The sequence below is a fragment of the Chelonia mydas genome, chromosome 2 (assembly GCF_015237465.2).
Source record: "Chelonia mydas isolate rCheMyd1 chromosome 2, rCheMyd1.pri.v2, whole genome shotgun sequence".
Classification (NCBI taxonomy): Eukaryota; Metazoa; Chordata; order Testudines; family Cheloniidae; genus Chelonia; species Chelonia mydas.
In genome coordinates, this window is record NC_057850.1 from 235,214,322 (window position 1) to 235,229,449 (window position 15,128).

The 15,128-nt window shown below is 43.6% G+C and overlaps 1 protein-coding gene across 9 annotated transcripts in view; it reads left to right on the forward strand.

Moving 5' to 3' along the window:
- CCNY (cyclin Y) overlaps positions 1-15,128 on the forward strand; it is a 217,104-nt gene that overhangs the window by 124,210 nt on the left and 77,766 nt on the right. For 8 of the 9 annotated variants that reach the window (XR_005224087.2, XR_005224088.2, XM_037890995.2 and 5 more), the window contains one exon: positions 14,436-14,510. Coding sequence is in view for 7 of the 9 variants with exons in the window: in XM_037890995.2 (XP_037746923.1) it covers positions 14,436-14,510 (75 nt within the window). In the remaining 2 variants the exon portion in view is untranslated. Of the gene's footprint in view, positions 1-14,435; positions 14,511-15,128 lie in introns of those variants that run through there. The other variant, XM_043541489.1, reaches the window with a different exon arrangement.

Here is a 15,128-nt window from a genome sequence, read left to right on the forward strand (position 1 = left end):
TGCCTCCATGCAGTTCACCCATCCAAATTCAGTTACAAGATTCGTAGATTACAAGGCCTGTAGGAGTCACTGGGATCATCTAGTCTGGGCTGTTGCATGACACAGGCTGTGGACTTCCTTGAATTAATTCCTATTTGAACTCAAGCATATCTTTTAGAAAAACTTGCAATCTTGATTTTAAAATTGCCACACATGGAGACTCCACCACAATCTTTGATAAGTTCCAATGATTGATTACCCTCACCATTTAACTATTTTCATCTTATTTCTAGTCTGAATCTGTCTTGCTTCAACTTCAAGCCACTGGATCTTGCCCTTAGCCCTGCATAGAATCATAGAATCATAGAATATCAGGGTTGGAAGGGACCCCAGAAGGTCATCTAGTCCAACCCCCTGCTCGAAGCAGGACCAATTCCCAGTTAAATCATCCCAGCCAGGGCTTTGTCAAGCCTGACCTTAAAAACCTCTAAGGAAGGAGATTCTACCACCTCCCTAGGTAACGCATTCCAGTGTTTCACCACCCTCTTAGTGAAAAAGTTTTTCCTAATATCCAATCTAAACCTCCCCCATTGCAACTTGAGACCATTACTCCTCGTTCTGTCATCTGCTACCATTGAGAACAGTCTAGAGCCATCCTCTTTGGAACCCCCTTTCAGGTAGTTGAAAGCAGCTATCAAATCCCCCCTCATTCTTCTCTTCTGCAGACTAAACAATCCCAGCTCCCTCAGCCTCTCCTCATAAGTCATGTGCTCTAGACCCCTAATCATTTTTGTTGCCCTTCGCTGGACTCTCTCCAATTTATCCACATCCTTCTTGTAGTGTGGGGCCCAAAACTGGACACAGTACTCCAGATGAGGCCTCACCAGTGTCGAATAGAGGGGAACGATCACGTCCCTCGATCTGCTCGCTATGCCCCTACTTATACATCCCAAAATGCCATTGGCCTTCTTGGCAACAAGGGCACACTGCTGACTCATATCCAGCTTCTCGTCCACTGTCACCCCTAGGTCCTTTTCCGCAGAACTGCTGCCTAGCCATTTGGTCCCTAGTCTGTAGCGGTGCATTGGATTCTTCCGTCCTAAGTGCAGGACCCTGCACTTATCCTTATTGAACCTCATCAGATTTCTTTTGGCCCAATCCTCCAATTTGTCTAGGTCCTTCTGTATCCTATCCCTCCCCTCCAGCGTATCTACCACTCTTCCTAGTTTAGTATCATCCGCAAATTTGCTGAGAGTGCAATCTACACCATCCTCCAGATCATTTATGAAGATATTGAACAAAACCGGCCCCAGGACCGACCCCTGGGGCACTCCACTTGACACCGGCTGCCAACTAGACATGGAGCCATTGATCACTACCCGTTGAGCCCGACAATCTAGCCAGCTTTCTACCCACCTTATAGTGCATTCATCCAGCCCATACTTCCTTAACTTGCTGACAAGAATACTGCGGGAGACCGTGTCAAAAGCTTTGCTAAAGTCAAGAAACAATACATCCACTGCTTTCCCTTCATCCACAGAACCAGTAATCTCATCATAAAAGGCGATTAGATTAGTCAGGCATGACCTTCCCTTGGTGAATCCATGCTGACTGTTCCTGATCACTTTCCTCTCATGTAAGTGCTTCAGGATTGATTCTTTGAGGACCTGCTCCATGATTTTTCCAGGGACTGAGGTGAGGCTGACTGGCCTGTAGTTCCCAGGATCCTCCTTCTTCCCTTTTTTAAAGATGGGCACTACATTAGCCTTTTTCCAGTCATCTGGGACTTCCCCCGTTCGCCACGAGTTTTCAAAGATAATGGCCAAGGGCTCTGCAATCACAGCCGCCAATTCCATCAGCACTCTCGGATGCAACTCGTCCGGCCCCATGGACTTGTGCACGTCCAGCAGCTGCATTGAAGGGGGGATCTCACAGGATAATAAGTGGGGAGGAATGATGGAGTTAGAATAAAGCTTTCAAATGGATCGACTTTTTCAAACTTGTGTTCATGATATTTAAGATGTAATTTGTTCCAACTGGCAGGCCTGCAGCTCAGATCATTAGGGGCTATATGAAATAATTATCATTTCAGGCTGACTTAAAATACAGTGTTAATTACATTTTCAAACAAGAAATACTCCCCCACTCCCCATTTTGGGATTTTGTTGTAAGTACAAGTTTTACAATTTTTAGCAAAACCTTAGCAATTCACCTTTGAACACCTCTACTGGGGATTTAGCTTTCTGTAGCAAATGCGGAACAGATAGCTCAAGACTCTTGTTCTTCACTAGTTCACATTTTTCCTTAATTATTGTACATTAAATAGGGTTAAAGGCTTAAAAACAAACTGACATCTATATTTTTATTCAGGAGTATGATGGGTAATACATAGTAGGCAGGACATTGAGTCAAGACAGAGTATATTACACTGGTATCATGAAAGTATGTGTTGTGACTCATTCAATTACATTAGTATTCATCCTTCTGGTATTTTATTTTCTCGAGGTTACAGATTTCATTATTTTTGAGTTCCTTTAGTGGAAGCAACATTTTTCTTCTTACGCTCACAAGCCTTGAAAACAATATTTTTCCTGTGTACTGGTGTGTATATCCATGTATTATATATAAGGCTACGATTATGTTACAGAGGTCACGGAATCCGTGACTTCCAGCAACCTCCATGACATTGGGGGCCCCCAGCTGACTAGCCCTGTAGTGTGAAAAACTGCTGACCGCATGCGCTAGTAACAGTAACATCTGCTGAAGCCAGCAGCAGGGGACCCTTGCAGCAGCCCAGCCTCTGCGGGCCGTGGGGGAACCCCGCAACTGACCTGTGCCGGTGCGGACCCCTAAGATCCCCAGCTGCCACAGCTGGCAGCCGCCCCTCCCTCCCTACCCCCCCCCCCCTGCAGCTGCTCAGCTACTGCAAGTAGCCAATCCCTCCCCCCACCACAGGCAGAGGGATCCTGGAGCTGCTCAGTGCCTTTGGAAGGGGGACCCCCACAGCGTCCCAGCTGGCGGTGGTGTGGGGACACAGGAGCTACTCAGTGGCCACGAGCAGCCACCCCCACAGCTCCCAGCGTCTGGCCTCAGCAGAGGGACCCTGGAGCTGCTCAGTGGCATTTGGAAGGTCCCCCTACTGCTCCCCAACCGGCGGTGGTCAGGAACCCTTCCCCGCTCTATCTCTGCAGGGGCAGTGGGGACCCTTCGGGTCCCTGCTGCTGCAGTCGGGGGAGGGGCAGGGTGCTGGACCCTCTTCCCTCCCCATTTTAGTAAACGATTTTACAAAACCTTTTGTAGTGGTAAACACCCATTTTTTCATGGTTTGTGTGTATAAAAACATCTTCTGTACTTTCCACAGTATGCATCCGATGAAGTGAGCTGTAGCTCACGAAAGCTTATGCTCAAATAAATTGGTTAGTCTCTAAGGTGCCACAAGTACTCCTTTTCTTTTTGCGAATACAGACTAACATGGCTGTTACTCTGAAACCAGCCTTAATTATGTATTAGGCACTGTTTAGCATTTTTACACAAGCATTTTCTCTGTCATGTGGGAGTTTGAGAAAGAGAGGTGCTCTTGAATTAATGGAAAGCTGCCAGAGGAGTCTTCTGTTCCCATAGCACAGAATGGTTGGCCTCTAGGATCATGCTGATTTTTCACTTAATATGGAGAAATCACTTATTTCCTTCTCTTTTCCCAGAGAGAAGAATTAAATTACTCTTTTCTGATGGTATCATTTATGTAGATGCAACTATAAACTTTATCATTTATAATTAAAAGTGACAGGTTTCAGAGTAGCAGCCGTGTTAGTCTGCATCCGCAAAAAGAAAAGGAGGACTTGTGGCACCCTTTTCTTTTTAATTAAAAGTGAAAAGCTTTTGAGTTCAGTACTGGGATATTCCAATGAGAATTCATCATAGAATCAGAGAAATTAGATGGAAAAAGACCTACTATTTATTTCCATGTCCACAGGTGCCACCCCCGCAGCTCCCATTGGACGTGGTTCATGGCCTGTGGGAGCTGCGGAGCCAGTGCCTGGGGCGAGACAGAGGCAGTGCACAGCCACCTGCTGACCCTCCACCTAGGAGCCTCAGGGGCAGGTCGCCGATTGAGGGGAGCCACCGGAAGTGAGCGCCCCCCCCAGATCCGGCACCCTGAAACACCACCTGCTCACCAAGCTCCTGCTCTGAGCCCTCTTCTGCACCCAAACTTCCTCCCAGAGCCCGTACTGCCTCCTGTGCCCCAACACCGCACCCTCTCCCGCACCCAAACTCTCCCTCCCTCTTAAGTGGAATTTCCCTCCCCCCCCTTCCCCCAACATGTCGGATAAAAAAGCTTTTACTGTCGTTTCCACCATCACCAAGGTGCCCCAGTGTGTGGAACAGAGCAGTAAATAGATATGGGCAGTTTTCTCAAGCTTAAACCTAGAAAAGGCAGAATGAAAGTCGAAGGAGGGGAAAACCTTAACCTCAACTACGATCAGTGGTATTGGACTACAGATTGCCACAGTGGCTTGAAACCTTGTGGTCAAACTGGACTCATTACTGCTCCTGGACGTGCCATTGTCATAGTGACCAGGAATTTCTCCTCCTCTCTCACTAACAAACTTGCATCATTCGCCCTCAGATGAGAACCTAGCCATGGTGATCCATGCTTTTGCCTCCTTCAAGTTAGGTGACTGCACCTCACTTAACATGGACTAAACACAGCTTCCACAAGAAAGCAGAAGACTTACAACCTGCTTTATATTCTACAAAGATCAATTCTGCTGGCTGTCGATTCACTCCAGAAGGGAATTCCTGCACCTGATTCCAATCTGCAGTCCCCTTGAATGACTGCAGCCTGGCTCCCTCAGAGCTCACCTTACCTTCTGCAACCCTCCAAGACATCTATGCTCCGTGGGGACAATGCTGCTGCAGAGACGTCGGTTTAGACCCTCAAGTGCGGGAGCCAGAGTCTTCTCAATAGCAGGACCCTAGCTCTCGTGTTGGAAGAGCCATACTAAGCCCAAGCCTGGCTAGGTCTGAAATGAAGTTTAAGACGCACCTTTTCCATTTTCTTTTTTCTCCGGGAATCATTCCTACTTAATAAATTTTAAAAATAACGTTGAGCATACATATTTGTACTCTCCTGTCGCGTGGAGGAATGTAGAGAGAAAACACCAGTTGCACTAGTTTCTTTGGCTACTTCCTTGCTTTGTTCAGCACTGAGACCTTGATCTAGCAAATCACTTAAATATGTACTGAACTTTAAGCATGTGAATAGTCCCATTGGCTCCAAAGGCAGCATTCCTCCTTTGCTTGAGTGTTTTGCTGGATTGTGGCCTTAAATGCCTAGGTAATCGGTTCCGTATACATGCAATGTTGGCTGAAACTTGTTTTTTTTGAATTGCCATCCTTTATATTGTAATCTAGGAAATGGCTGTACCTATAAACTGCTGCAATTACATGGTCTAGACCCTGGCATATGATTTGACCTGATTATTTGGGCTTTTGAAAGTTGGGAAAACTTCTGAACAGATTGGGTTAATTCCCAGAGCTCGATATGCTATTGCATAATTTTAGAAATCAACTCCAAAAATGGTATTTTGAAAGATTCCAGTTAGAAATGCTGCACAGTAGAGTGAGTCATTCAGTTTTTCAATAGGCAGATTGTATCTCTGCACTGACTTCTTTGCATAAATTATAGAGATTTTATAACCCAATACAAGAAGGAGATCTGCAAGAACTAGGAGTGTTTTTTTGTTTTTTCCCTATGATTTCATTTTTAAAAAATCTTTGGGTTTCTGTTTCTTTTGATGGCAGGAGACTGATTAGGGAGATCATCATCCCTTGGTGTACCCATTTAACACTCTTTGACCTTTATGTTTCTGCTGTCATGAGAATATTCCCTTAAATGGCTAACCAGTATTAAACTAACATAAGCAGCCCACCAGAATGAAGAAGGCAAGGTAGAAAAACAGACATATCTCAGGCATTAAGGACCAAGTTGAGATTATGTCTAGATCAATATAAGGAGACTCTCAATTCCTACTTGATTTCCCCCTTGATCCAGGGGACAAGCAATCTGTGGCTCTTCACCAGTAGCAGATTACTTCCACCTCCAGTCTGCAACTTTGCCTGTATCAACTCACTTGCACTGGCTGGTATGTTGGGAAGTGGAACCAAGAATCCAGCCACTACTTACTCCTCTCTGCTCACCATCATGCAGGAGAAATAGTACCTCTTCTGAGCCAGCTTCACACATGCACCCAGAGAAGCAAGCAGGTTGACTGCACAGAGTAGAGGGGGTGTGGGTAGGGGATAGAGGAAGGTCTTATGCTTCCTTATACCCTTGTGTGGCAGCATAAGAGGAAGGCACTATCAATGCTCATTGAAGTCAGTGGGAGTCTTTCTGCTGACTTCAGTGTGCACTGAATTCATGCCTAGGTTTGCACAAGGTATGTAGTTTGGGCATTCCTGCTGTTGTGTGCTCAGCACTGAATTTCTGTGTGAATATTAATTGATGTACATTTTTGTCTTCCATTTTGACATACTTCAGTGAAAACTAACAATAATACATAGCACTTATGCAGTACTTTTTATCTTCTAAGTACTATGCCTCATCACCCCTGGGAGGTGGGTGTACAAGTAATATCAGATTACAGATGTGGAAATTGAGGCAGAGAGGTTAACAGAGTTGCCTAAGGTGTCAGAGAGAATCTGTAGCAGATCTGGGATTAGAACTTGTGTTTTTTGGCTTTCCACCCTGCGTAGACCTCTCGGTCAGACCTTTCTCTAACCCAAAGGTTCTCAAACTGGGGGTTGGGGTCCCTCAGGGGGTCGAGAGGTTATTACATGGGGGGTCGTGAGCTGTCAGCCTCCACCCCAAACTCTGCTTTGCCTCCAGCATTTATAATAGTGTTAAATATATAAACAAGTGTTCTTAATTTATAAGGGGGGTTGCACTCAAAGGCTTACTGTGTGAAAGGTGTCACCGGTACAAAAGTTTGAGAACCACTGCTCTAACCCTAGTACCTAAATAACTGTGAAAATTCATTAAAAAAAACAAACACTAATTGACTGAGGCTATATCTACACGGTGAGCTAGGAATGTGGTTCCCCTGCTCGTGTCCTCACACTCATGCTGGCTTGAGGAGTGGTAGCACAAGTCTGAATAGCAATGTAGCCATGGCGGCATGGGCACCAGCAGCAGCCTTGGAGGCATGGCTGAGGTGTGCCGGGTACAGACGTGTGCTGGGTACTTGGCACTGCTCAGCTGTTCTGCCGTTGCCTGTGCTACCATGGCTGCACTACTGTTGGTAATCGTGCTAGCTGTCATTGGGCTACTGCGACTCTGTGGGTAATCGCACCCAACTCGTGATGTAGCTTTACCCTGAGTGTGTGACCTTACCAGTTCCGAGCCTCAGTTGTTCGGTTTGTAAAATGAGATCTATGGATACGATACAAGTGATAACAATTATCCTTCACCAACTTACGATTCAACATGAAATAATGGGCAGAACATTGCATCAAGAGGGAGGTAAGTAATTTCATTGTGTTTTATAGCTGTTCAAATATGAAACGTGTTTCTATAGGTCATGTTCAGTAATGTTATTTTTTTATTGTCACAGCATTGTTAAGGGAGTGGGAACATAGTGAATTTTATTTGCTGAAGAATAAGAAACAAGGTCTTATTTTTCTAAAATTAAATACGATGTTAACACTGCTGTCTATTCCGAGAGCCATATATAGAGTTTTTAAAACCAGGTAACAAAGTGTTGATTTTCCTATTGGAGCACAGTGAAAGCTCTGTGTTCCTCAGAAGAAGCTCGTTGCTAGGATACTTGTCCTTCATCCTCTTGTGGGGCCAGTGTTCTATCTGTCTATGCTAATGAGTTTAAGGAATTGTGATATGTCTTTAAAATTGTGCCAGAAAAACCACCTCCCCTTTTTTCTTGTTTTATTTTGCCCAATGCTTTCTGACCATGAGTTTTAAAACTTAGATCTTTAGAACTTAGGTCTTTCTGAAGTAAAGAAAGATGCAAGTATAGAAAGTTTACTAACGTGTCATAAGCTTTTTGGGTTTGCTGAGATTGTTTTCTACTTTGAACTAAACCTGTTTCTTTATGTTGCTATTCCTGAGAGATGATGATGTTTTGATCATCATGTCTTGGATTTAAACTCCCAGTCCAGGCTTTAAATGGCCTGAAATGGAATTGTTTCACAAACTACTCCTCTGTGATCAGAAAAGACCTTAACAGCTATAATCCTTACGGTATGTTTACACTGCACCTGGGAGCGTGCTTCCCAACCCAGGTAGACAGACATGCACTAGCTCTACTCAAGCTGGCGTGCTAAGAACAGCAGCGTGGGTGTTGTGGCACAGGTTGTGGTGTGGGCTAGCTACACGAATTCACACCCAGGCTATTGGGCAGCTTTATGCTCGTGCCACTGCCCATGCTGCAGTGTCCACTCTGCTATTTTTAGCAGGTTAGCTCTAGCAGAGCTAGCCCACGTCGGTCTACCTCTGTGGTTCTCAAACTTTTGTACCAGTGACCCCTTTCACGTAAGTGTGACCCCTCCCCTTATAAATTAAAAACACTTTTTAATATATTTAACACCATTATAAATGCTGGAGGCAAAGCGGGATTCCGGGTGGAGGCTGACAGCTCGAGGCAAAGCGGGATTCCGGGTGGAGGCTGACAGCTCGAGGCAAAGCGGGATTCCGGGTGGAGGCTGACAGCTCGAGGCAAAGCGGGATTCTGGGTGGAGGCTGACAGCTCGAGGCAAAGCGGGATTCCGGGTGGAGGCTGACAGCTCGAGGCAAAGCGGGATTCCGGGTGGAGGCTGACAGCTCGAGGCAAAGCGGGATTCCGGGTGGAGGCTGACAGCTCGAGGCAAAGCGGGATTCCGGGTGGAGGCTGACAGCTCGAGGCAAAGCGGGATTCCGGGTGGAGGCTGACAGCTCGAGGCAAAGCGGGATTCTGGGTGGAGGCTGACAGCTCGAGGCAAAGCGGGATTCCGGGTGGAGGCTGACAGCTTGCGACCCCACCATGTAATAACCTCGCAACCCCCTGAGGGGTCCCGACTCCCAGTATGAGAACCCCTGGTCTACCTGAACTGAGAAGCATGCGGCCAGCTGCAGTGTAGACATACCCTTAGGGACTTCGGTTCTGACCATTCTAGGGGCCAAACATATATGACCTTCCTGTAGTCACCTTTCAGATTTTGGAATGGCTGTGTATGTTCCAACTTTCCTCAGAGAGCTCACCTAAGACTTGCCTCTCCTTTTCTCAGTATCATTCCCACAAAAAACTCCTTTTAAGACAGCAAATCAGTCAAGAAATATGTCATGTTTTCTTGGCAGAATGCTGTGCCAGGGAAGAATACAGTCTTTGGTCTGATTGCATATTTTTGTAATTCTGGTGGTGTTCAGATACCACAGTGGGAGGTGGATTATTGACCGTTGTGGGATCTCATGTTGTGGAGGTGCTTGAGGAAGAAATTGTTTGGCGTAAAAAAGACTTTGGGCCCAAATCCTGCAAACATGTAGGCACACGTGTAGTTTACTTATGAGATGAGTCTGTGACCATTCTCAGGCTATGCAGAGCTGTGAGTCATCTTGTTACTGCCTGCCTCCAGCGTGAGGGAGTCTTGCTTGTGGTAACTGGGTCAGTTCCCTAATGCCAGCCAGTCAGGCACTCTCCTCCGGGCTATGCCAGCCCTGTCTTTGTCTTGCAGGTTAACAAGATTTGTGCCTCAGTCCCCAACTCCCTTGAAGCGTTCCCCTGATTCAGAAATCCCTGATCCTTTGCCCCCAATGGAGCACTGTACCTCCCATTACCAGTTTCACCTTAAACCCCATGCTCCTGTATAACATACCACACTTGTGAGTACTTATAATAAAACAAAAGAAGGTTTATTTAAGAAAGAATAGAGATTCAGCTAGAAACTAGAGAATGTGATGAAAACAAATGGTTATAATACAAAACAAAATAACAAAACTTAAACTAGGGTCTACACTTACTAAGAGTTGCCTTTCTTAACTGATAAAGTATTTTTTCCTCCCAGAGTTCAGTCTCTTGCAGAGTTGGCTGGCTTTACAGGAACTTTACAGGAGCTTTCATGAAAACACCCCTGCTACGAGATGTTTTCTCAGTGAATGGATTCAGAGTGCCTCTCCCCGCTCGGTGTTATACTGAAACAGTCTTTTGTCTCTATTAATAGACAGAGCGATTCCCTGTCTGATGTAATATTCAATGTTCTTTAACTTCCAAGTGATTTTGATTGTTTGCAGTTGTCCATTGGTTTTGGAATGGAGCAAGGCTTGACAGTTACGCTTTGCACAACATTATCGACTAACTAGGGAGGTGTGACAGTTCCTTTCTGCTTGAATGGGCCATCCCTGAGACATATTATCCACTAACTTTTACTGCAAGGTCATAAAGCATATTTTCAGAAACAGTATTGTTCTTTCAGTATTACCTATTATAGCCCCTAGGGCTAGCTTGCCTTTATTAAAATATGCCTTTATTATACTCTGCAGTAATGCAAGGAACCTACAGGCCTATATCTTGTAAGACATTGGCTTCAGCAGTTAACATAAGGCTTGAGACCTATGGACTTTGGCACAGATAAACAGCCCAGTGGTAACCCCTAAGTTTTGAGGAACTGGCAATAGAGTGTAAGGAGGAATTTTGTCCATAATGACATCAGCCAACCACAGAAACATGAGCTAACACCAGATTTTGGAAACTTTTGAAAAGAACATCCAACCACAAGACTGCCATGGCAACGAATTGACATATATGATAAGAAGTTGAGATAATTAATAAACTCAACAGAAGAGAAGGGCACCTCAACATTAGTAAATTGGGGAAACACAAATAAGGAAGAGAGGGAATACCCTTACTGAATATGCATTAAGTGTAGTGGTGTCAGCGTAAGATATGGAAGAAGTTATATTCCAGCCCAGGGGCAGTAGGAGAGAGGGATGTAGTCCTTGGGATGTGCCACATGATGGCCACTGGTGATGAGGGGGAAGGTGACGGTGATGAAGAAGATGATAGCTAACTTTTCAGGTTGTTCTGCAAGGAGATGGTGTGAGTATATGGCTGTGCAGATGTACATTCTGTAGTATCTCTGTCTGCCTTACTGAGTTTGAGTGCTTGTGACTGAGCTAAATGTATTAATAAACTATTAATAAATAGAGAGGAGTTCCTATAGTGTGAGTGTTGCAACTGTGCAGATGGGGGTTCCCGGCTATGTAATAATTTGAATAATACTGGGCCTGATCTTGGGACAGGAACCTGGAAACCCTCAAAGTGATAACTGGGAATTCTTAAGCAATCAATATAATTATTACATAATCTGTAGATCAGGCTACACCATACATACATCTCACAATGACTGAGTCCTGATTAAGTCACAAGCTGTCTGTAGATACCTTACATGTCATTCCTTATTGATACATATCCTGTAAGATGTGTTATGTGTAATGAGTTTGTCGGGCCTGACATGAGAGTTGATTGCAGCCGGGGTGGGGCTTCTGTGTCATGGAGTCCCACTAAGCTCACTAGAATTTGTGCATGTGAGTAAAGTTATGCTTGCGTTGGCAGAATCAGACCCTTAGTTTATGTAGCTATATAGACCTGATAACCCTCTGAAATGGTACCAAAATGTTGTCTTCTGTAATGGAATAAAAATGCATGGGAACTAAAGAGGTGAAAAAAGCAACATTTAAATTGTAGTAAGAGGCCAAAAAATGTTGGAAAGCTAGGGAAACATCTCAGTGTGCAGCATGAGTCAAAACGCTCAGACTTGATCCCAATGAAATTAATGGCAAAACTGCTACTCTCCTCAGTGGGGAAGAATCAGTCCCAAAGTTTGCACAGAAGACATCACCAGAACCATAAAATTTAGGAACCTTAATTGTCTACATCTGACATACACGTTTATATTCCACTAAAATGCTGTATTCTGGGAGAAGATGGAATCTCAGCTGGTCGGGCTGAGATGCTGCCCAGTTTCGTTCCTGTCTAAAGTACAACACAACATGTGTCCAAAGGTACTGGCCACCATCAGAGAAGTGGTAGTGGACTAGATAAACTTTGGGTCTGATCCAGCAGGTCAATTAATTTGTTCTTGTATTCCTAAGAATGCTCACTATTCCAACCATGGCACTGGTGAAAAATCAATTTTTTTCTTATCACTGCTCCAGAGTGAATTATCTTTTCTCAGTCCAAGTTATGGACTTACAGTAATGTGTGTTAAATTACCATAGGCACAGTCTTTGGAAAGCTCCAGCACTTGAATATCTAGTATCTAAACCATTTAATTACCTTTCATAATAAATTTTAAAACAGTGTTGCCTTATAAATTGCAGCAGTCTAAAAACACAGTTTACCTCGCCATGTCCTGTCATTTTAAAAAGAAATGAAAGATTGCACAGGGAGTTTTGAAATGCAAGCTTGAAAGGAGAAGGAAGAACTGTCGGACTTAGACCAGTGTTTCTATTGGGTGGGGCGAGGAGGAGAGAATCTCATAATAAAGGTGTTGAGACTGATCTTTTAACTTTCAGCCTCTCCAAGTTTTTATAGTGACATTTTTTACAGCATTTTTTGTAATACAATGAATTGATGACAATTAGAGCCTCTTAGGTTTTTTTTTTCCTTTATAAAATACGCTATGGTACAGAGCAGAACATTATAAGCAAAGATATCATGTTAGTACAGATTTTTATAATTGACTTCCTTGCTTGCTCTCACTTTTCTCCTTCCCACCAATTACTGAAGATTGTTCAGGTCACTTAAAATTTCTCTGTACCTCAGTTTATCCTATTGGGAAATGGGTAATGTAGCTGTACCTGTATTTTCCCCTTTGTGGTACACTCCAGGGGCTTCCTCAGGTTTCTACCCATTTATCCTGTCTCTAGATAGGGACTATTCTCTCACTCCTCCTGACTGGGCTGCACAGCCTCCTGCCTTACACTGTGATTTCCCCAGCAATCCAATTTGCCTAAAAGCCAGTGCCAGTGTTTCCCCCCGCCCTCTCAGTGTGTGTGTGTGGGTTATGAACAGTGTATTGCCAGCAGTTACAAGTCACCACACAGCTCTTTCTCAGCAAAATACATTTATGCTTAAGATTAAAAAAAAAAAGATGACGAAAAAAAACCCCCAGAGCCTGAAAACTTCTTCACAAGATGTAAATCTTCATCCAGCAGTGATGCGCCAATAGTATGTAAACAATTTACAGTCTAAAGCAGTGATGGGCTTAGAGATGTGGTCATCGGTTTTTCTTTCTTATATTTCCTGAAAACAGTGTCTGAGCCTGTGCCAAAATATCCATATTTGCTGAAAAGACAAGGGGCTGATCTTATGGCCTTAGACTTGAATAAAAGGAAACACCTGGCTGCTGAAGTGCTATGTTTAAATGTCAGAGTTCAGCTACGTGTTAAGGAGATTGCTTTGACTGATTTTACATTGCTGTGATGTAAACAGAAGTTACATGGAAACCTCTACAATAGGATAAAACCATATTGGGTTTTATTTATGACTGTACAGAAAATGACATATTACACAATTTTAAAGTATTGATTACAAAATGAAATGCATCTTGGGTTCAGGTTAGTGGGTAATTATCTTAGCAGCAGCACCACCCATCTCATTGCAGGTCATCTGATGGTTTGTTTTTTTTACTTCTCCAGTGCTGTTTCTAAGTAAGGTATGGAAAGCCACATGAAAAATGTTATTTGTAATCATGCACTATTGTTCAGAGTTTCTCAGAGAAATAAGATGGCCATCTCAGAATCTTTTGGGAGGGCGTTAATCTTGCTAAGGAAAATAATACTTTCTGGAAGTTCACGTATGTTGTGAAAGGAGGAAGTAGGCTGGTACTGACTTAATTTATAACCTGGTACCACAGGGTATCCTTATGATTATCTTGGTGCATTCTTTTTAGAAATGAAGTTGCCACAGCAGGAAATGTGCCATTCTGTGATGCTTCCTGTGGACCTCCGGGAAAAGTTCATTTTCCAAAAATGTAGCCTTTTTAAATTCTCTGTTCTAATTGTTTAAATTAAATAGCAATAGTTGCTTATTGTAATCACATTTAACAGTGGAAAGCCATCTACTGTCTGCATGGTTCTACATAATTGTTTTACAGTACCTAATTCTCCTATATTACATTGCAAAAGGCTCTATTCCTGCACTTGGTGAAGTCTTGGGAGTGTGGAAGGGAAATGAATGAAAAATGTACAACTCTCGACTTTGTATTACAAATGTCTAAAAGCTGCTTGTCTTACTTCAGTCCAGGAGAAACCATTGCACCCAAGGCCAAATCCTACAACTCTTTCTGATGCAAGTAGTCCTCACTCCAGTGGGGTCCATTTGTGCAAATAAGGGCTAAAGTCTGCTTGTTGCATTGGGCAATTACAAACCTTTTAACATATTGTAATTTTGTTTCTCCCTTTCAAGATTTGAACATGGAGTTCAACCCATCAGATCACCCACGGGCCAGCACAATATTCCTCAGTAAATCTCAAACAGATGGTAGGTTACTGGATTTACTACAGTTTTCTCTTTTCAGATTATTTCTAAACTTTGCATGCAGTAACTTATATTAAGTGGGGGTTTTGGTTTTGTTTGGATTTTTGCCCACCTTCAGGAGAACAAGACACAACAATGGCAGATTGGTTTGGCTAAATGTAATTGGCCAGATCCTTAGCTGGTGTTAACTGGAGCTATGCTGATATACACACACTGAGGATCTGGCCCAGTGGCTTATTGTTAGTAATTAATGCACAGTAAGATATGATCCTGTTTCTTTTATGCAAAACAATAAAATCTAAGTTGACTTCAAAGTGATCCTTACCTGTGAAAGGACTACAGGATCAGGCCCATAGTTATCACTATGCTCTCTAATTTATTTGAATCCTAACCTATTGAATTAATTTAAGTGTCAGAAGGTTGTTAAAAGGTGTGGGCCCATCCTGCAAACACCTGTGCACATACAGAAGTTGACACCTGTGAATAGTCTTGTTGAGTAGACCCCATTGGACTACTCACATGCATCAAGTCGTGCACATGAGTGGGTTCATGATTGGGGTCTGTTGGACCAGTCCCACACATTAATTCATACGAGTCACTATGTTGAAATCGTTTGGACCC